At 39.6% G+C, this 21,859-nt stretch overlaps 1 protein-coding gene across 1 annotated transcript; it reads left to right on the top strand.

Moving 5' to 3' along the window:
• Nucleotides 1-10,184: 10,184 nt before the first annotated feature.
• On the top strand, nucleotides 10,185-15,878 carry LOC104953206 (guanine nucleotide-binding protein subunit alpha-12-like). Its single transcript, XM_010780123.1, has 2 exons — nucleotides 10,185-10,926; nucleotides 15,648-15,878. Exons 1-2 carry the CDS (start codon nucleotides 10,609-10,611, stop codon nucleotides 15,876-15,878), a joined length of 549 nt encoding a protein of 182 aa, XP_010778425.1. The 5' UTR covers nucleotides 10,185-10,608.
• The last annotated feature ends 5,981 nt before the right edge of the window (nucleotides 15,879-21,859 follow it).

Below are 21,859 nucleotides of genomic sequence, written 5' to 3'. Positions count from 1 at the left end.
GTTTTTATCTAAGTCAACCAGCAGTCCATTCCATAGCTCACTACCTCAGCACATGGGCCTCTCTCTGTCTGCTGCTCTCAGTTCAGGTTGTTTCAGTGATTAGCTGACATGCTGATACCCATCTCAGACACAACTGTTTCATCTCACGCCTCCTTGCCAATGGCTTGCTCTGGGGGCTCAATTGCTCTCCTCCTGCCTCCGCTTTCTCCTTCCTCTGGCTGCCTCCTTCTCCTCCTTCCGTCTAATCTGTTTCGAGCAGGTCTGGAGAGAGCAAATTAGACCCGTGCTAAATTAAGCCACACAGCAGCATCGTGTCGTGTCGTAGTGTCGTGTGTGTGTAGTGTGTGTGTTGTGTTGTGTGTGTGTGTGTAGTGTGTGTGTGTGTGTGTGTGTGTGTGTGTGTGTGTGTGTGTGTGTGTGTGTGTGTGTGTGTGTGTGTGTGTGTGTGTGTGTGTGTGTGTGTGTGTGTGTGTGTGTGTGTGTGTGTGTGTGTGTGTGAGTGTGCGCGCGTACAAGGAGGTTTTTGCTCTTTATAAATTCATTGTTTGTCTAAATCTTAGAGCGATGGGTTATGTTATTTACCTGTGGTAATTGGTTTTCCCAAATGGCAGTTTTCCTCATTACACACACAGACAATCACATCGATGCCCACACAGACACCCAGTAATGAAGGGTAAGACAACGAGATGCCATTTCAGATATTAAACACACAAGCAGATACACACACCCACACAGACAATCCATTAGTGTGAGTGTGCGCGTGCGTGTGATTGTGTGTAGCAGCCGCGTTTTAATGACACAGGGATGCTTTTGGGGACGAAAAGTGCAGTGAGAACTAATCAAACACAGGCTCACCCATATTTTCACAAATACATCAATTAAGCAAGAAATCCTGATCTCTGTGCTCAAAATGATCTCAACTGAACATAACTGATCAAAATTGAAGAAATGTGTTTTTGTGTGAGGAATGGATGAGGAACCATCTGTTCCGTATCTCACTCTCTGAGGTGAAAATAAAACTGTCATTGTACATCGCACCTTCCTTATCTCCTTCATTTGTATTTCCACCTATTTATCTGCACTGTACTTACCTCTCTGGGATCCATGTTATCCTCTCCTTGTGTCTCCACACCTTGTTCCATGTTAACACGTGTAGCAGCAACCTATAGGTTAGAAAATACGGTTTTCAAAGTTCTGTTTTAGCCAAACACCTTCGGGAGAAATGGGGTAGCATGTTCAGTTAGTCCATGAGGAGCAAAACAGTCAGAGGACAATACTACATTTTCAGATGTTCTTTAGGATTGGCACCACTATATTAAAATGTTCTGGTGAAATACATAGCGAGTATACTAGGAAATGCAATGGAACATTTTTAAATGTGGACATCACTTAATTCTCTGTCCAGCTCTTCATGAGGATCTTTGCAAAATTAGCAACATTTTAAAATAAAATAATATTTTTTTAATGTATAAAAGCTTTTTCTAAAAGCCAATTTTGGGTAAGAAATATTCCCTTGTCCTTCTTCTTAAGGAAGTGTACCAGCTGGACCTTCGAAATATGCCAACAGTAGGGCTGCTCAATTAATCGTATTTTAATCGCAATTACGATTTTGGCTTGCAACGATTATGAAAACAACATAATCTAAATAAAACGATAATTTTTTTATTATTATTATTTATTTATTTTTGGTTTTTCTGTTGAATTATACTTAATGTTCAGGGTAATCAACTGTTAAAAACATAGTGTTCACATTTTTTTTTCAATAAGTGGATGTTTTCAAAGTAAATGGATAATCGTTTTTAATAATCGTGATATCAATTATTGACCCAAATAATCGAGATTATGATTTTTGCCATAATCGAGCAGCCCTAGCCAACAGCAGAGTCGTGTTGTCACCAGCATATGAGAGTCTTTAAATAAATTGCTTAGTTATCTTACAGGAGACATGTTAATGATTTACCACCTCTATATGTGAGAAATACACGAAATGTCTTGATTATTTAGGAAACTCAAAACAAAAACCATAAACATTAACCTATCTGACACAAAAAGAGGTTGCATCTTTAAAGTAAACAAAATAAAAAGACAGCTTAGCCACAACACAGCCACACATTGTATCACAGACATAAGGACTAATAAGCAATAACCAGCCGACACTGCTGGGCAACTCACCTCACATCAATCCAGTAGAATAGTTATAAATGCCTGATAAAGGCTGTAGCTTCGGCAGTTGATGAGGGAAATCCATACTATAGCTAGCTAAGCGTTAGTATAACACTTGCACACATCAGACAATCTGAACAGGCTTCACTTACATTAGCGCCAAAGTTGGCCTACACTGAAAAAAAGTGGAAAGTGGGGTTGTTCAATTTGCAAATATGCATTTAATATATGAAACATAATTTATTCATGTTTCTCGTCGAAACATGAATCAATCATGTAGCTATAGCTGAGAAAAGTTTTCTCAGAAAACTCCGAAACTGTCTGCAAAAGCTGCAGTTCAATATGAGATAGCGGCGGCGGCAACTCTCAATAACCGCAATTTATATAACTCTTAATTTCACTCTTTGCAGTGAGGGATAGCTAGCCAGGTAATCTTAGTTTTCACACGCCCATAGTGTAAAATGGTCCCGCCCCTAGACAATCAGTAACCCAGGACGATAGATCTTAACTGACCAATCAGAATCATGTTCAAACAACTTCAACAAACCAGCATGTTCGACTGCGTAATAAATAGTTAACTATCCACGCGTAGTCACGATATTGCATTACTGGAGAGGCAGGCCAGTATGCCCAATATCAGGACCCATCAGGACACTTGAAATGGCTCAACTAAATGGCAAGTAGTTAGTATTCATTAAATGATTACACCTGCACATTTCCTGCTATGAGGTGCTAAAATGTTTGCTGTGAAAAATGACTATACCAGGGCTCTGGAATATAAACATATAAATTATATGTTGACAACATGGTCTTAATCACACCTATCTTTGATGAGTTTTAAATGTTGAAGTGAAAGAAGAATACATGGGCCTAAGCCTGCGTCAAACAAAGAACCCGGTCGTTTAACAGTGTAATATCCCTTTCTTAATACACCCTTTTCATAGAGGACATAGTGGTTGGTCAAAGGAGAAACAGCATAGGTGTAAATTATCACAATAATTGATGGCTCCATTTCATAAAGTGTCCTAGCAAGCCATGTCAGAGAGGGATAATAAAAAATAATAGAGTTCTAAGACTGGCTCGCCTAAATGGAATGCAGCCATCGTTAATGTTTTTAATTTCACCTTTGCTTTTACTGCTTTGTCAAGTCAAAATGTCTGCTGTGAAAGCTGTCTACTGGGAATTGAGGCCTGCATCTGCCTTTGTAATTTTACAATTTAGTTAAAAAAAACATGAACCATTTTATGAGTCAGATTCCACCAAAAGAAGTGTTTTCACCCTGGCTCATACTAACCTTCCAGTGTGGCCATACAGAACAGGTATTCAAACTCTTTGTATCACATGGTTTATTTGGAACATACTGAGGTGTTGAAAATTATGAAGGTGGATGTTGTTGCGGCCTAACAGGTGCACCAAAACTAATAATAGTGTTGGAGACTTTTAACATGCACAGTATTTATGTATCGACAGTCCTTAGATGAGGTCTAGTCAGTCAAATTAAGTGGAAACACCTGTGTGAGTGTACCATGGGTGTGTATGGGTTTTAATCTAGCTCTATTAGAGTATTTTCTTTCTCTTTGCATCCACTGTTGTGTGCCATCTTATGCAGTGAGAATAATGAGGCTTTTTCTGCTTTACTAAGCTTCTTTTTTGAGTTTGAGGCTGTTAATCAATCCACTCCATCCAGTCTTTTCTTTCACTGACTCCCTAATGGAGAACTATCTTCTCTCACCAGACGGATCTGCATAGTGCATTTCCATTTCCATTAAAAGCAATTTCCTAAGAAAGAGTTTACATAACCATTTCTTATTTTTCAGAGATTCTTCACTGTACCCTTTTAGAGTCGCAAGTAAAATGGCATGGAAAAAGAACAACGCTCTGACCATGCATTCCTGCATTTTAATTTGCTTATTATTTCAGTTATACAGAAACTGAAGCTCAGCTGCTGTTCCATACAGGCTTATTCACTCAGTGTAAGAGTGGCAGCTAAATGCCTCAAGTGTAAAATGGAAAACGCTGGCCGGCAGTCAGGGAAAAGCTGGTGGCTTGTGAGGTGTTGAAATCAGGCGCTCAAATGTATTAATACAAGTTGCCAGCCAGAGCCTTGGCTCCACTGAGAGCAATCAATGGACCAACACCTCGAAAAGTATTGAAAGTTTAGTTTGGCTGTTTGGATCATTTGTTATAATCGAAACAAATTTGCATCAATGCAGTTATCAACAAAAAGGAGGAACGAGTGAGGTTGTATTACTACATTTGCTTTGACTAATCCACCTTGCAGATTAATTAATTAATCAGTTGATTAAAGAGAATGCCCTTCACAATGTCATAGAGCCCAAGGTTGATTAATCCAAGCAACAGTCCAAACGTAAGAACTGCAGGGAAATAAAACTAAGAAATGCAGGAAATCCTCTCATTTGAGAAGCTTGAACTAATGAATGTTTGAAAGTTTTTGCTTTATACATAACAAAAACATTTACAAGATTGTCAAACATTGTTAATTTTCTATCCACTTACTATTACTTACTACCACTGACGATAGACTAAGGATATTTACAGAGTATGGTAGACAGGATAACAACGTATTATAACAATTTTCAGATTTGTTGTCGTTTTGCCCACTGTGTTTATCATATATGATAACACTTGGCTACCTAACTAATTGCTGGGATTTGAGGACTAATGGATCCCAGATTATAATTAAATGAATGTTGTTTTTATCTGGCAAAACTTTTTTTTCCCCTGCCATGAAATGCAATGTAACTAATCTGACAGCTAGTTGGCATTGGTTTTTATCCAATTCTCTTTTCAATCTTTCACTCTTTTTGTCCCCCGAGGTCTTATGAATATTTGTCTATGTATCTGTGTACAGGCTCTAATCTTTTCTGTGCATGAGCATGAGCTGTGGATCTTCTCCATCTCTATCTGCTGCAGCGGGTTGCAGGTGAGCTGTGCTGATTCACTGTGTCAGAGTGTAGGTTGTTCCACTGAGCTGATTGGTTCCAGCCTCCAAACCGTGGTTTAAAAGCCCGGCCTCCATCAGTCCCCGCGGGCTCTCCTCACCACTTCCATCCAAACTGACAGCAAGAATTTTTCTGTGTGAAATGTAATAGATCTGCCAATTTATGTTACAGCCCAGATTTCAGTAGGGGGGGTAGCATTTTCGCATCTTTTCTCCTGTTATAGTGATTTGTCTTAATGTTCTTCTCATTTAAGTAAGGTAGATTAGGTTACTCACATTTAATTTCCTTCCGTTTATTGTTTTGCTGTTTGCCCACCCTAAAGCCAAACCATTTAAATTAACCTTTGAAAGGGCTGCAAAACCCTTGTTGCTGGTGAATCTTGGGAACAGGGAAGCTGTTATTTCATGTTGTGCATATCCCCCAGGCCGGGTTGTATCGCCAAGTAGAGACTTCAAAGGCCAATCCTATGTTTTCGAAATATATTTGATATGTGTTCAGCTTGCTGCTTAACTCTGCGTGTGTAGTAAAGGCAGAAGAGTGAGCGCACTTGAAACATTGATAATGGATGTCAGTACATCTGCCTTTTGAAGACCGACACAAGTTGTTGATAGAAAACCCAAGACAACGAGCTTAAAGACATTCAAATTAGGAAACTACATTATTAGTGACCCATTTCACATAGTCATTTCATCCATTGCTCTTTAAAAATAATGGATTATAGCCCCTTTTTAACATGGTGTGTACAGTGTTACAATGGGAATGATGGCTTCTAAGAACCAAGTTGTAATAAACCAGAGTTGTCCTTTAACATTGAAGGAACATTCAAATTCAATCACAAACAAAATTTGCAAATCCTCTAAACTGACTGCCATTCAGCCCACTGGGTCCCATTTTTCTGACATGGAGCAGCAAGAGGAGCTCTGCCATTAGAGAGTGAAGAAGAGAAGCATGTTGCGCTGAATGGAGTGTGGGCCTGTCGATCATCGCTAACAGCTGCATTTGGCATTTCAGTCAGGTACAAAAGGTGTGTTTTGTGCCAAAGTACCTCAAGTCAGACAGGCATCCAGACAGTGTGCTTGAATAACAATATTTCATCAGAGTAAAGTGGGAATAACAGGGAAGAGGAGGGGTAAACATAGTTCAGGCAAGTACGGCATCTGTGTTGTTGAGACTTTAACAGGAAGGTAACACGCCAACACGCATCTTCAAGGTTCTCCTCTACCATCTGTTCTCCAGCGGAAGTGACTCCTGCCTTTTTCTCAAACACATAAAGACACACACACTGAGTCTCAACACTCAACATGCCCTTCCAGATTCATTAGCATATAAATAACTCATACGAACACAAAAATACACACCAAGGCAACGGTGCCATCACACATATGCCTCCTCCAGCAGTGTTAAAAGGTGAATGTAGAATATTAGTGGGTATAAGCAGACTCTGATGGTGTCCATTAGTCTGCGTGTGTGTTTGTGTTGTTCCAAGCCTGATGAAAAGGCTTTTAGGCTAATTACATGAGGAGAGTGTTGCCATCTAGATTAATTTGAATATTGTGCTTACATCTTACTCTCCCTCTTCCTCGTACACTGATCTCGTGTATTGACTACCTCTGCTATTTGATTTTAAACTTGGGGGTCATTTTAATAGATTAACTTGTTATGTATGTCTTGTGTGTGTGAGTTTGTTCTGACACGTCTTCCACAACAATATGATTAAGTCAATATAGAGCATAATGTTCTAAGCGTGACTGACACAGCCTCCTCTTGGTTAGTTGCTGATACCTTGCTTGCTGACCGTGCTTTTCATTCAACATCCCTCACTTCCTCTTTGTCTTAACTGAGGGTTAAAAATAAGGATTATTTTATGGAGAGGCAGCCTCTTGTTTTTGCCGTTTTCAAATCTGATCTAACAGCGCCCTCTGTCCAGAGAAAGTCAGAACTGCATCAGAACAGAGATCACAACACAATTAAAATATTTGTATATACTGTATATATATAGGACACCACAAAAAAATGAACATATTATTATTTTCCAGAAATCTATAAACATAAAAGACCTCATCTCCTCAACCTAATTTCTAGAGCACCTTGAGAAGGGGATGTTTAGCAAACAATAAGTAGACCTACTTTAATTTATGTGACTGACCTGTTGCTAATTCAAAATGTTTATTTAAAGACATAATTTCATATTTTGCGTATTTGATGCTCATTTGGTCACATTTAAAATGGGGAAATGGTTCTGTAAATTATTCCAAAACTCAATATTTGTTTTGCTTCAGGTTTGATGGTTATGGATTTGTTTTGCATAGCAAGGAAACATGCTTTCCTCATATCCATTCTAAGCACATTTTGCTGCTGAAATAATTCAGCCCTTTCCAAAATATTTTGCTCTATGTGCGCTCAGAAAACACTCTGCATTCTTGGTGCTCTGGCCGGGTGCCTGCAGAAGTTTTCCTTTACAAAATCCAAATAAAGTTTTTTAATTCAGCTCATATGAAGGCTGACAGAAGTTGTTAATTTAACTCTCTGGGATAAGAGTATGTCTTGCTTTGCACACAGGAAATACCTATGCTGCTTTGTTTCATGTCACAGTAAGTAAAGGTGAAAACAATAAAATTGTTGATGGCTTAATTTCCTTCAGCTGTCAAATAATGGTTATAAAGTATGAAAACTAATCTGGGGCATTATTTTCCATTTGTTTGACAAAAGTTGCAATTCTCTGAGGTTGTTCATTCATAAACCTTTTAAATCGCCTCAAAGTAAAATCTGATTTCAGATATAGCTTTTGCAGAAATGTACCCTCTGATTGAATGATGTCCTCTTTAATTACAGGGTTAGATGACATGATCTATAAAATCAAAAAATCAATGAATATACCAATAGTTTTAGAACCTCAAAACTTTATCTTACATTTACTTTATTATTTATATTGTTATAGCACAGTATCCAATCATGAAAAGAAAAACAGACGTGATCAATTCATTGTATATTACTAAAATAATAATAAAAACACATTTATTCAAATGTTATACCAAACCCATATTCATTTCAAAAGATGAATAATTGATATTCAGACATTGTGTTCTCTCTTAACGTGATGACTTCGGCTTTCCTGGCTTTAGCAAATGCTGAGTATCATTCTTGATGTAATTTATTCCTTCATATCTCTTCATACAAATAAAGTATTTAATAGAAAATGCAAATGTTAAGATGATATTTTGGAGGAGAAAAATGTCTAATGGGCTGAAGTTTAGTGTACATATGAGATGATGCCATGCCAAATCCAAGATTAAGTTAAATTGCAACAACAACAAGAACTGAAAACACAGATATCAGATTACAGATTTCCTTTAATGTTATAAGAATCAAAATGCAGATTAGTTTCCCAGCATCAAATGTATCGAAAAGGATTATTTCTGTTGAACCTCATAACTTTCCACCTCCATGTCTTCTTCTTCCTCCAGCTGGCAGTCTTCTGATAGGTCCTCTCATTTTGGCTCCAGGTCTCCATCTTGGTAACAGCAGACAGTTGGTGGGCAGAAACGAGTCTGCTGGAGTACTCAAGGTCTGCAGACCCAACTGGCGTTTGTGTTAGGCAGATTATTCTTGTAGTGAAGCTGGCCCTGAAGGAAGCCTGGATCCGGCGGCTGATTAGTTTTTCTGGCAGGGAGGCTGTCAGGCAGAGGGTCCCCTGTTGCTTTGGCTCAGCGAGTTTCCCAGGGACACAGACTGGTTTGTGCAGGCATGGATGCTTTGGCTCGTCTGGCAGTTTGACAGGGAAGAAGTGAAAGTTTAGAAATTGTGATAAAAAAAAGAGACTGGTTAAGACGAGAAACCAATTTTCAGTACACTGACCTTGTAACTGTTCTATTCTTCTTCAAATCTTTATTTAACTAACAATCAATGAGTAGTGCCCTCTTTATCTGCAATGCCGTGGTTACACTCAGGTACACACATTCACACTTGAATCTGCATACGAACAACCCTAGTGCGATCTACTGGCCTGTATTGGAGCACCTCTGGATTACTTGAACTCTATGTTATATTGCATTGATTTTTTTTCTCAAACATCCTGCAACATTACAGTACACACACAGATTTGTTGTAGTCTGCAGTGGCAAAGTACACAAACACGGACAGATAACAAAAAGGAAAACTGAAAGTAAACACAACAGCACACCGTCACCTCACATACAGTACTTCAGGCATTCTATGACATAACACTTTATCTAAGGTTGGGTCAGATTTCTTTAACAAATAAAGTAAGTTATTGAATTAAAATGTGTCTCCAAGATGGCAAAAAATGTGGCAAATCAAACAACTAATGAAAAACATATTCGGAGTCTGATTCACCTTTCTTTTAAAAAGCACACATTTCGTCAGTGTTCATTGAAAATTATGATGTAAAATCTAAATATTTTACTTGAACTTTGACCTTTTACTGATAGCGTAAGTAGAGATACTGATAATATTGTGTATTTGCCAAAGTTATAAATGGTTCTGTTGTATATGTAAAAGTAGCTGTGTGTCATGTGTATATGCTTGTTTACACAACTTTATTATGTTGTTGGTTTTGCACTCATTTTCTGCCATTAATATTTAACGTAGATTAACCCCACCTTTTCTGGCTGTTGCATTAAAATGAAGTAGCTACACAATCTCATTAATGATTCACTATGTTAACAGCCAGATAGTAGGTAGGCTATACACATTATTCATAATGGGATATGCTGAATAATAGAGAACTGTTCCTTTGTGGTTTAATTTATTTAGTTTGTTTCTCTATCTAAGTATGATTGTGAATGCAGAACTTGTAAAATGTATTTTTACATTATGGTATGGCTAGGCTATATCTTAATTCTTCTTCCACCACTGAACATTATATCTCCTATCACCAGTTGCTGCTGGCCCTTGCTGAGGTGGTGTCAGCAGTTGCTTCAGAGTGTCTCTCCCTCCCGGTTGTGTCCTCGGCCGCCCCCTGACGGTGGTTCCCGGCAGAGCCCCGGCCCCCCTCACCAGACCGTCCCACCGAGGAGCTGCTCTGCTCGGCTGCTCAAGTTCACAAACCACTGGCTGTGAGAGAGTGTGCAAAGGCTTTCCCCGTGTGTGTATCTTCCTACTATTGTTTTGCTTCGGATAAACGGACCAACTTCTCATCAGCTTTCAATCTTTTTGAGACCGGGACTTACTCAAACATTTAAAGTTTTTGGAAGATTTTGCCGGCTTTGTTTCCTACCCGGATAGATTTTTGTTTATGGCGCGGTGTTGCCAAGATGGACACTGCTTGTCTGCAGGTTGGAGACTAGATAACGGCTTCGCCCTTTAAAATTAAATGTAGGCTAGACTTTATTTAATTATCCGCTGTAAACGTATTATTTATCAACTGGATGTAGCCAGATTGGGTCATTTCCTCCCCAGGGGTCACATCCTATAATGAACATTTTCCCACTGAAGTTTCGGTGAACTTTTCCCACGACTCGCCATGTCGGGAGTTGTCCGGACCCTGAGCCGCTGCCTGCTCCCGGCCGAGGCCAGCCGGGACCCGGGCAGCAGCAAGGAGGGGAGCCGGGAGAAGGACGCGGCGCAGGAGCGGGAGGCGAGGCGCAGGAGCCGGGAGATAGACGCGATGCTGGCCCGGGAGAGGAGAGCCGTCCGCCGGCTGGTGAAGATCCTCCTGCTCGGGGCCGGAGAGAGCGGAAAGTCCACATTCCTCAAACAGATGCGCATCATTAACGGGCAAGAGTTTGATAAAAAATCACTTCTGGATTTCCGGGACACTATCTATGAGAATATACTGAAGGTAAGATCAAGGTTTCATGGGAAATAAATAGCTTGGGGCCTTCAGGGAAACTTTACAGCCCAAGTCCAAAGTTTAAACACACACATGTGTAATCTGTGTTGTCAACTCCTGCTTTTGTCTTTTTGATTTTAAGTTTATATCGTGTTTGTTTTCTGCTCTCTTAAGTTAAAGTAAAGGATGTATGAGGAACTGACATGTTGGAGACCAGAACAGAAAGTGTATTAGATTAGGCTATTCAATTAGTCTTTGGAGGTATATTGACTGGAACTCAAGTGTTAGTCAATTCATTGATCATTTTATTATTTAGGTAGTTTGTCAAGGAAACATTGCCAAGATTCTCCAAACCAAATTTGAGAATAGTCAGCAGTTTAATCAGTATTGGAAATAATCATTATTTGCAGTCCTGATATTGACGTTTTCACCCAAACGTTGAGGCTCACACACATACTCAAACATACAGAGGTTTGTTGACATATACATATTTTTATCCTGAAGTGTGTGTGTGTGTGTGTGTGTGCATGCTCTCCCGTTTGTTTGCTGTCATGGCTGGGACTCCTTGACCAGCTAACAATACCAGACTATTCCTGAGGGATGAGCACATCCGCCCTGATTGCCACACAGCCCAGACAGGGATGATAAGAGCCTTCTACACAGCAGAGGCAGTACTCCATACCCTCCCCTGAATACCAGCATACAGTGGCGGTTCTGTCTCGGGACAAATCATGAACAGCACTCCCCCCCCAACCCTCCTCCAAACAAAAACAAAATTCACCAACACTCAACTTCCTGAAAAACACAATGCATGATGACGAGCAGGCAAATATTGTAAGAAATCACATGATTGGAAATGCTGTAGTTTTGACAAAGGCATGATCTCAAATGCAACACGATACTACATGCCTGGTACTTTTGACCCACCAAGACACTGTTTATTGGTCCTCCCATCTTTTACAAATGACACAATATTAGAAGCTTGCCAGTAACATTTATTTTCATTAACAATTATTCTATTAACTTCCGAGTTCATCTTGTATTACTTTCAGTTAATTATGACTATGATGGGATGTTGCAAAAAGACTTTAGGACAGGTCTCAAGGAGGAGATACAGGAATTAGTTGTAGTAAATCGCACTGAGAATAGACAGTAGATTTGATTGGATGTAAAAATGGCTAAGACATACTGTATTAATCATTGGTGCATCATTCCTATGCTATGACACCATATATTGGACATGTTTCCATTGGTAAATCTGAGCATTGTTTATTAGGTGGGATGTTACCTGTCCTGAACAATAGTGTCAGGATCAGCCTCACCTACAGGGTGTAGAGGACCTCTCTCTTCATGGGAACCTAATGATAGTGATAGAGAACAAAGCAGACGGTTAAGGAGGGACAAAGCTGAAAGAAAAATACACAGGTGTGTTGCACAATTAGATACAAATTAATAAATAACATAGCGGCTGAGTTCATGTGGGGTCCCGCCCCTTCCTTCTTGTTAATTATACCTCCAATAATGGTTAAGTCTCTCATCTAATCCTTCAATACTCAAACTGGATATTCTCACTCAAGTTAAAGTGAAACTAAAAACTGTTGCTAGGGTACCTCTGTCAAGCCTGGTACATCAAGTGTAGGTTTGATGAACAGCCTGGATATCTAATGATTTACAAGCTGTACGTTTTGGTAGAACATAACATAAACACTCAAAATAGACAATTGTTGGTGTTATTAATTAATCAATTTCTAAATAAGACACACAATGGTTTGACATTTTTCCATAAAACAGGTTTTATCCTTTTTTTCTATTTCTGTGATTGTCCTTGTTTCCCTATCATTACTTCTAAACCAAGTGTTTTTCTTGTTTCAAGGTTGGTCAATTATCATCAGTGTCACATGAGGGAAATGCTTTATTAACTTAGATCATTGAAGCCCGATATTCAGCATATTTGGCATCTTCAAAAACTTCGGGGTCACAATTAGAATGTTAAATGTTTTTTTATGAATTGTAAAGCTAAATAACTTCTAATGCTTTCTTGTTACAAGGCAGGGGAAAGGGCCGCTGATTACCGGAACAGAGTTATTTTTAGACCCATCTAGCTGCCGGCCAATAGTACCATGTCATGTCTTCAGTTCAGACATCATATTTTTATGTTTCTTTTGCCCCATGTGGGAGATACTGTTGAGGGCCAGTTACACACAAATACCAAGAGCTGGTCTGTTGTCTGTCTAGCTATCTTATTCATCTGGGCACAACTGTTTCTGTCGCTTTTCATGTGAATAATAACGTGCACTCTACAAATGTCTGCCCACTCCATTGAGGCCTGCTGTCACATTTGATCTGTAACACTTTGTGTTCAGAGTTCACTTTGTACCAATGGGTTCTTTGTAGCAGATAGAGGCAGACAGAGGTTTCATCCTTCAAAGGACTGTGGGTGTGTCCTTTTAGAGATAACCTACAGCCTCACAAACTAATGGGGCATTAGCATGGTCCTTATCAGCTTGTTAAAATGTCAAACTTTTTCATGTATATCACCAGTAAGTCCTCATCACTGACGTAGTTTTGGTATGAAAGGTTATCTAGGTTCAAGGTAAATCATCCTTGAGTTTACAATAGAAGTTTTGTTATTGAATTGGCAATGTGATACTTTTCCGACTAAATGGACTAGGATCACCGAAACGTCCCAATTAAAAGAATGACCAGCTCACATTTCTGCATTGAAAGGTGCTTACTTTATTCACTTCCAAATGTTATCAAAATAAGGCTGTCTCTTCTTGCAAACAATTTGGAGGCTTCTTCAAAATGGGACGGACAACTTGTTATGTTTTTCTTGAGATTTTCTTTCTTTTTGAGGGTGGAGGGAAAAGAATGCGATAAAGGTCCCAACACTGGAATTTAATCCCCTATTTTACTTGTTATATTTGTGATCCATTTGGCAGTGTTGGAAGAAGTATTCTGATATTTTACTTGGGTAAAATTAGCAATACTAAAGTTCAGGATCAGGAAATGTTTGGTCTATAAAATGTCCCAAAAATGTCCATCCCAGTTTCTCGAAGAGGTCAAGGTCATCTCTTTAAATGTGTTGTTTTGCCAGGAGTGCAGTAAAAAGAACAAAAGTTGCTTCCAAAATGTAGTAAAGAAAAAAGCATAACATGGAAATACACATAAAATGGAAAATACAACCAACCCAAAATGTCTATAAAGTTCAGTCAACTAGATGCAATTGGTTACTTTCCATCACTGGTATTTGACATGCAGACGTGCTGAATGTGGACACAGTTACTGGATAACTAGAGACCACGATGTGTATGGACAGGTTGGCTTAGCAGCAGGAACACAGACAAAAATGCCGGTATACAGGAAAGGACACAACAACTCTTTAGAGGATTTATGCAACATAAACCCAGATTAGTAATTTGATAAATCTCAGGTTGGCTCCCAGACAGATACAGGATGTGACTCAAAACCCACTCACAGTGACTCCGTTAGTGACTTTACTGCAGAACATGCTGCTGTTCGATCCGTATGTCGTGTCAGATTACATGTGTGTCTTTATGTTGAAGACTAGTCAGTGTGTCAGTCTTACTCACTCCTGTAATAACAAAAACCCCAATTCTTAAAAGAGAAGTTTGAAATGAGGAACAGAGTTGAAAATGCACTAGTCAGTCACAAAGGAGCATCCCAGTCAGACTGCACCCACACACAGTAGCTGCATGAGTGATTACATCTATAAAGTGTCACATCTTCCTTTTATTTTTTCTTACACGTTTAGGGGGAAATCTCCCTTTGAACTTTGTATAAACAAGGTTGGAGCTAATTTTCCAGCTGTGTTCATGTTGTGGGCCTGTTAAGCCTCATGAATGCAATATTAAGCTGTTCAAACAAACTTGACTAGACTTGCACAAAGGGTAGGCAGTCATGAGTCATCCACACACACACACACACACACACACACACACACACACACACACACACACACACACACACACACACACACACACACACACACACACACACACACACACAAATCCCTTAACCTACTGTGACCTTTGAAACGCTTCATACCTCACTGATAATGTTCTGTTGTTTCAATCAATAAATGAAGCAATCATGCTTCAATAACAAGGCAGATTCTGGACTTTGAGATGCTCAGAAAAATGCTTCACATGGAGTCAATTGTTAAGTCTTAGAAATGTAAGAAGGTAAAAGATAAGGAACACAATGGATGAAATAAAAAGAGAAGATGTAGTGAGTAAGAAAATACAAATTGTACCACAAGATAAAAGTCTGCTGTCAGATCAATACATGCTGAGTTGGAACATTTCAAAGTAATGGATTCAAAGAGAGTCTAATAAAACTATAAAGAGAGAAATGGAGACACAGATACAAAAAACTGAATATCTGTCTCTGTGTGATGGTTAGACCTCCCACACAGATCACTCCACATGGCTCTATTCAGAAAACCACCAGCAGCCACACACGCATATGTTTGAGAGTGTGTGTGTGTGTGTTTGACATTTGTGCTGCCCTGTTAAAGTTACTCCATGTTTACCAGAAACACTAGACTCTGTGTTGACATGTTTCCCCTGGAAGCAGCTCATGCAGTATGGTTTTTATTTCCTCTGTGTGGTCAGGAAATATTTGTACAATATTGCTGACATTAGAAAAAAGCAGCTGTTACTCCACTTGACCGCATTCAGGCTCATGTTCACGCTGTGTTTCTGCAGGGCATGCGCGTGCTGGTAGACGCCCGGGACAAGCTGGGCATCGGCTGGCAGAGCTGCGAGAACGAGAAGCAGGGCATGCTGGTGATGTCGTGGGAGGGACGAGTGGGCGGCTCGGGGGTCGAGTCAAGTGAGTTTCAGCTTTACGTGATGGCACTGAACGCACTCTGGACGGACACCGGCATACAGGAGGCCTACGCACGGCGCTCTGAGTTCCAACTGGTGAGTAGATGAATCCTGTAACAAACCGTCTCCTCTTTCATTTCCTCTGATGTAGCTTCAAGGTTGTTTATATAGTTTGTATCAAGTCTTTGTTGATGTTTACACTAAGTGGAATTTAAACCAAAGGCTGGTACTGCTGCAACATTTCATCGAATGGAAACATTTTCGATGCGCTTAGACTTTACACATTTCAAATGTCAGAATCCTACAGTAGATTTTATAATAAAGTTTTGGCAGCACTCAATAAGCTGCTTGTTAAGGATGAATACCTCTGGCACTTTAAAGATATACTTCCCTCGAAACTGATATTTTATTTATGATTCAGTCACATATCCAGGAATGATAAATGACAAATCTTGTATTGACACTCCATTACAAAGGTTGAAGCATTTGCTGATACCTTGAGGTATGTGCTAACAATACAAATGTAACCAAAAATAAACTATCCTTCAACATTATGAAGTCCTTAAAGTACTCATGCAGCAGTCTAAAGGATTCAATCACTCTTCATAGCATGCCAAAAATGCATGTTTTTATTTATTTAAAAGCTCCCATGACTGTCTCCTGTTCATACACTGAGTTGGAGCAATGATCAGTCATCGGTTACTCACTGGCTGATCTGATGCTTCACATTGAATCTTCCTCCCACACATAACATCCTGTAACAGAATATGGGATCGTTCTCACCAATTCCTTTTTTCTCCATTCTTCCTTACAATGCGGTGAGCTGTCAAATTGAGAAAAAGTGCCTAAAAAATAACCTTTAATAAAAACCTTGCACTGTGTATGTTTACCAGTTCTTACCCCCAGTTCCATAAATATTTCACTTCAGGGACATCTAGAGCGGCAGATATCTGCACAGTCACTGATTTACTAGAGCCAGGAGTCACAAAGCTAATACCATACACAGTCTATGGCTAATACCTACTGACATGCTCATAACTTCAGGAAGTAACTGGATATTATCTGAAATGTTTTTACCTGTCATCTAAAGAAAGAAGTCAGTGAAAAAGCAGTGCACAGAGCGAAGCCTGTGGAAATATGTATTGTTTTCTGTCTAACTTCCCCTTGCTCATGTTTTTTGTGTTTGGTGACTTTCCAAATATGTAATCATTTTTCTCTTGACTGGAAATGGAGCCGGTGAAGTGGAGCCCTGTGGAGTTACATCTGCCACGCCACACTGCACCAAACACAACCTTAAACGGCTCGTACATTACAGTGAAATGCTTCCCTTTTAACTCTAATTTATGAAACACATGCAGCTCAAAACCAGTAGGCTGTACACATCACTGACCTTCATTTTATTGTATAACTAGTCATGTTGAATACATTTGATAGAATGGCACTTAGACCAGTAAGACAAGTGTTTTTAATATTGAGTCAGTGTAGCCTCAAAGCTGTGGCAATCCATATTTTGTATTAACAATGGATTGAGCTACTCTGTGCACATGAATGGGGTTGCTTGTAGAGAAAAACCCATAAAGAATTATCACCGTTTCTGTGGTTAGACTCTTTTAGCTCATTCGTCTGGTTTTACAGCTTGTAATATTAGTTTTTTTGGGTTCACTTTGAGCACAAGGCCCTAAACCCTGGCTGTACACAGCTTGCCAAGCACCAAACAAACAACAGACAGACAACAACTGAACATGGTGTAGCAAAGTTGGAAGTTGGATATTTCTCTCAGGAGTTGGTTGAAACAAAAAAAGTAAAGGGAATAGAAGAGTGCCAGAAAAAGGACTCCATGTGATTATATGTAAAGTTTACAACTTGTTTCAATGCAACCTAGTGGCCAAAAACCAAGCAATGCTGGATTAAAGGAATATGGAAAGGCTGACATGGGATCGTCTCTCGTCAAATGTACACGCTCATTTCTTTCTCTGCTGCGAACCAGAGACACTGAGACTTGTTTAAAGCAGTAAACCACTTACTGTAATTTAAAGATCATTTGTGAACAACAGAACAGCTGGAGAACCCCTCTGTTTTACAAGGAACTCTAGAAGTGTCTACAAACATGCCGTGAAGGACCAGACAGACTTATAATGACACTTGAACGATCATTAACCGCATTGTCAACACGGCGAATGTCTCACAGCGCCGGCGCTACCAGCTGCTCTGTTGCCGCTGCGGTTTGTATTGGCTGTAGCGGCGAGTTTATTCTGCTCTTTATTGGAAGTGACAGAGCGCCTCACCTCTCCTTTAGAGCTGTATATTTGACCTTTAGCCTTGTTACACATTTATCAGTGACACAACTATCTGGAGTCAGACAGAAGCCACTTCCGTCTCGCTCTCACTTAACATACTCTAAGTGTGTGTGAGATGTCAGTGCACAGCTTTGGGTCAGACTGCCTCTGTGTCTTATCTGGAGTCGCTGTGTGATAAAGCCTGTTGGGCTGCTCAGACTTGCAGACATCGCACTGGCTTAGCGATAAGGATGTAGATATTCTGTACCTTGGTATTGTCAACAAACAGCAGGAAGAGACGAAGAGTAGAACAGAAATCAAACTGTTGTAATTTGTCGAGTTCAATAAGAAAATGGCGATTGTTGTTGTATTTAAGTCACCGCCTGAAAGTGTGTCACAATCACTCATTTAAGAAATTTGTTTTCCACCTGCTTTCCACACAGTGATGCATTTAGCGCTTTGTCGTCATCGTGTAGCCTGGGCCTTTGATCCGATTCCTTACAAAAGAAAATCCAAGTTTGTTTCCAATAAAGTACATCTCTTTTTTTATTATCATAGACATGTATTGTTTCCTGTGTATTAGCCAACGCTCAAATCTCTACTGAAATCTGCCCGTCATTGTACTACTTCTTGTTTGGTCGTTGAATCCCACCTCAGTGAATCCTGCCTGGCGCAAATCGGTTTATAATTTAGCCCGCTACAACAAACAGGGCCGATCCCAATCTTCCCACTTACGGACTTTGAGGCGTGTTATCTGAAAACCCATGAGGGCTCAGGGCTGTGCGACTGTCAATGTTTGAGCTATTTCTGAACTCTTCTCGTAAGTCCTCAGTTCAGCACACATTGCCTTGGGAAATTCCCAAACACACATTACTTTTGACATTTAAACAACTTGAATAAAGGTAAACAAAGAAGATGGCATGTTGTTGTTCAAACTGGCATGAAAACATGTTCTCAGAAACACTAGATTTACATCAGGATTTAAGAGTGCATTAATAAACACATGAAAAAGCAAAGGCTATATGAGACACCTGGTTTATTCTGCAACTTCTGCAATTGTTTACTACATGTTTTGTCGTCAAGGTAGAGTGAGATGTTGCTGCAAAGTGCTGTGCCGTTGCTATTTATATCATTTGAGCCCTTTGGCCTTTCACAGTCAGCCACTTTTTAGGTGACGTTGAGACCAGGAGGGTTCAGGGCTTAGGGGGGAGATCAGACCTGATGATTCTTTGCAATAGCAACACTACACAACTAAATAGCCGCAGGTCTGCCCATCCTGTTATGTTGATTTGAATGGGGACATTTATTCTACTCTATTCTATTTCTATGACTAAAACCAACAAGAAACTGAACTGAAACAAGTCGGAAATGCTATCCTTTTTTTGTTTAAATTCAGGCAACGGGACTACAGCTAGTGGCACTTGCCAACCTTTAGACCTCGGAAATCTGGAGCATTTCAAAATGCAAAATTGGGGGGGGGAGGGGGAGGGGGGTGCTAGTGCATCGCCGGAGCTGTTAGATTAACATTAACATGCTTATTGTAGTTGTAAGTGCACTGACTTGCAGCCTGTAGCACCGTCCTTGATGGAGCATATGTGTTGGGCTGGACCTGTATTTTACAAGAAAGGAGTGAGCAGTTGTCGATTCTTGTTCTGTTTTCTGTGAATATCTGCCTCACCCTCTCAGATTTTGAGTTGCGCGCGCTACTAAAGAGACGTGTTACCATGGAAACCAAACAATGGTGTAGCTGTATTAAAGTCCGAGTGGAAACAGTCGTGTGTAAATCTGATTTTGTCAGAAATCGGGAGAAATGCGGGAGAAATATGACCCCGGGAGGAAACCGGGAGAGGGCAATGAAATCCGGAGTCTCCCGCGAAAATCGGGAGGGTTGACAACAAGCCTCACTTTAACTAGCTAGTGCACATTCCACTGAAGATAATAATGATAAAAAAACCTTCTGTCATGAACTACTACTTCTCCAGAATGCACATCAACTAAATCCACAGCATGTACACGCAGCGGCATGTGCGGATGAACAGGCAGCTGTTGGATCAGATGGCAAATTGTCCCTGAACACATCGTTATGCACTTACCAGACATGATTGCTAACCCAGGGGCTACTTTCTGTGTTTACCTTTTTTATTTCATTTATACAACATTAGCTTTATTTTGAAAGCAATTGAAAGTTTGCCTTGATATGCAATGGGCTAGGTTTTTTCTTTTAATGTGTGGAAAAGTCTTAAGAACAGCTTTTATGATATTCACAACTTAGAGAACTGTTCATACCTGTGTATCAAATCAAATCCAAGTTTATTTATAAAGCACATTTAAAAGCGATTTTTGGTCGGGCCAAAGTGCTGTACATGTAATAAATACTACAACCACATAAAAACACATTACTACAATCACAATAAAAGACAATAAATTACAACAGATATATAAAAAACACAGGGAAAAGTCAGGAGTATCTATGAGTATCCCTTTATACTCGTAGATCTAAAGCACGTGCCCCTTGATGCTGATAATTGAGTTTTAAGTAGACATTTCTTCTTAGGATTAGTTGGTGAATGAGGCTCATTGATTCACCACAGTCAAGTTGTAAGATGTACAACTCCAGAAGAAAATGTGCTCGGGGGCTGAGTGTCACAGTAAAAACATTCAGATTTTGTTCTCTTGTTGTTATAATGGTGTTTTTTTGCTTATAGGAGAAATACATAATAACATCAGCCTTATCTATTTTCAAAGTAAGAAAACCAAAATGTCTTCTGTGGAGTAAATGTGCTGAGTTAGACGCTCCNGAAAACCAGTCAGTATCTGGTGTGACCACCATTTGCCTCACGCAGTGCAACACATCTCCTTCGCATAGAGTTGATCAGGTTGTTGATTGTGGCCTGTGGAATGTTCCACAGGCCACAATCAACAACCTGATCAACTCTATGCGAAGGAGATGTGTTGCACTGCGTGAGGCAAATGGTGGTCACACCAGATACTGACTGGTTTTCGGACCCCCCCAGACCCCCCCAATAAAGCGAAACTGCACGTTTCAGAGTGGCCTTTTATTGTGGCCAGCCTAAGGCACACCTGTGCAATAATCATGCTGTCTAATCAGCATCTTGATATGCCACACCTGTGAGGTGGGATGGACTATCTCGGCAAAGGAGAACTGCTCACTATCCCAGATTTTTTCAGATTTGTGAACAATATTTCAGAGAAATGGTTATTTTGTGTATGTAGAAACTTTTTTAGATCTTTGAGTTCATCTCATGAAAAATGGGAGCAAAAACAAAAGTGTTGCAGTTATATTTTTGTTCAGTGTAGGTATATGTATTATTCTTTATTTCCTTGTTTCTTTAATTGTTTTTTAGTTTTTTTCACATCACTTATTTTTACCTATATATATATATTTATCTATTTATTTACTTTACTATGTAGGACCGGAAGGGTGGGGGGAGGGAAAAAGGGAAAAATATATACCGTGTAATGTAACTCATTGTGCCTGACTCAATAAAAAAATATAAATACAAAAAATCAAATGAACCTTGAGCTGTATGTCTTTAACTATAAAGTCATCTCTATTTCTCTTTTAATTCTGTGCTGTCCTCACACATTTAAATAAACTCTGATGCATACACGTTTGCACACATTTCCCCCTGGGACTGAGTGTAATTATGAGTTTGGCCTGGAATGGTTTGATAATAAAACAGAGATTTCTGAGGGAAATAAGGAGAGAAAATTAAAGTGTTGGAGTGTACAATTCTTAATTAAAATCATGCAGTGTTTATAGTGTGCAGGACACAGGGAGAGACAGAGAGG

Source organism: Notothenia coriiceps, unplaced genomic scaffold (genome assembly GCF_000735185.1).
Source record: "Notothenia coriiceps isolate Sejong01 unplaced genomic scaffold, NC01 NC01_scaffold00000460, whole genome shotgun sequence".
Taxonomy (NCBI): domain Eukaryota; kingdom Metazoa; phylum Chordata; class Actinopteri; order Perciformes; family Nototheniidae; genus Notothenia; species Notothenia coriiceps.
Note: the sequence above shows the minus strand (reverse complement) of the source record. Positions and strands in the feature narration are given on the sequence as shown.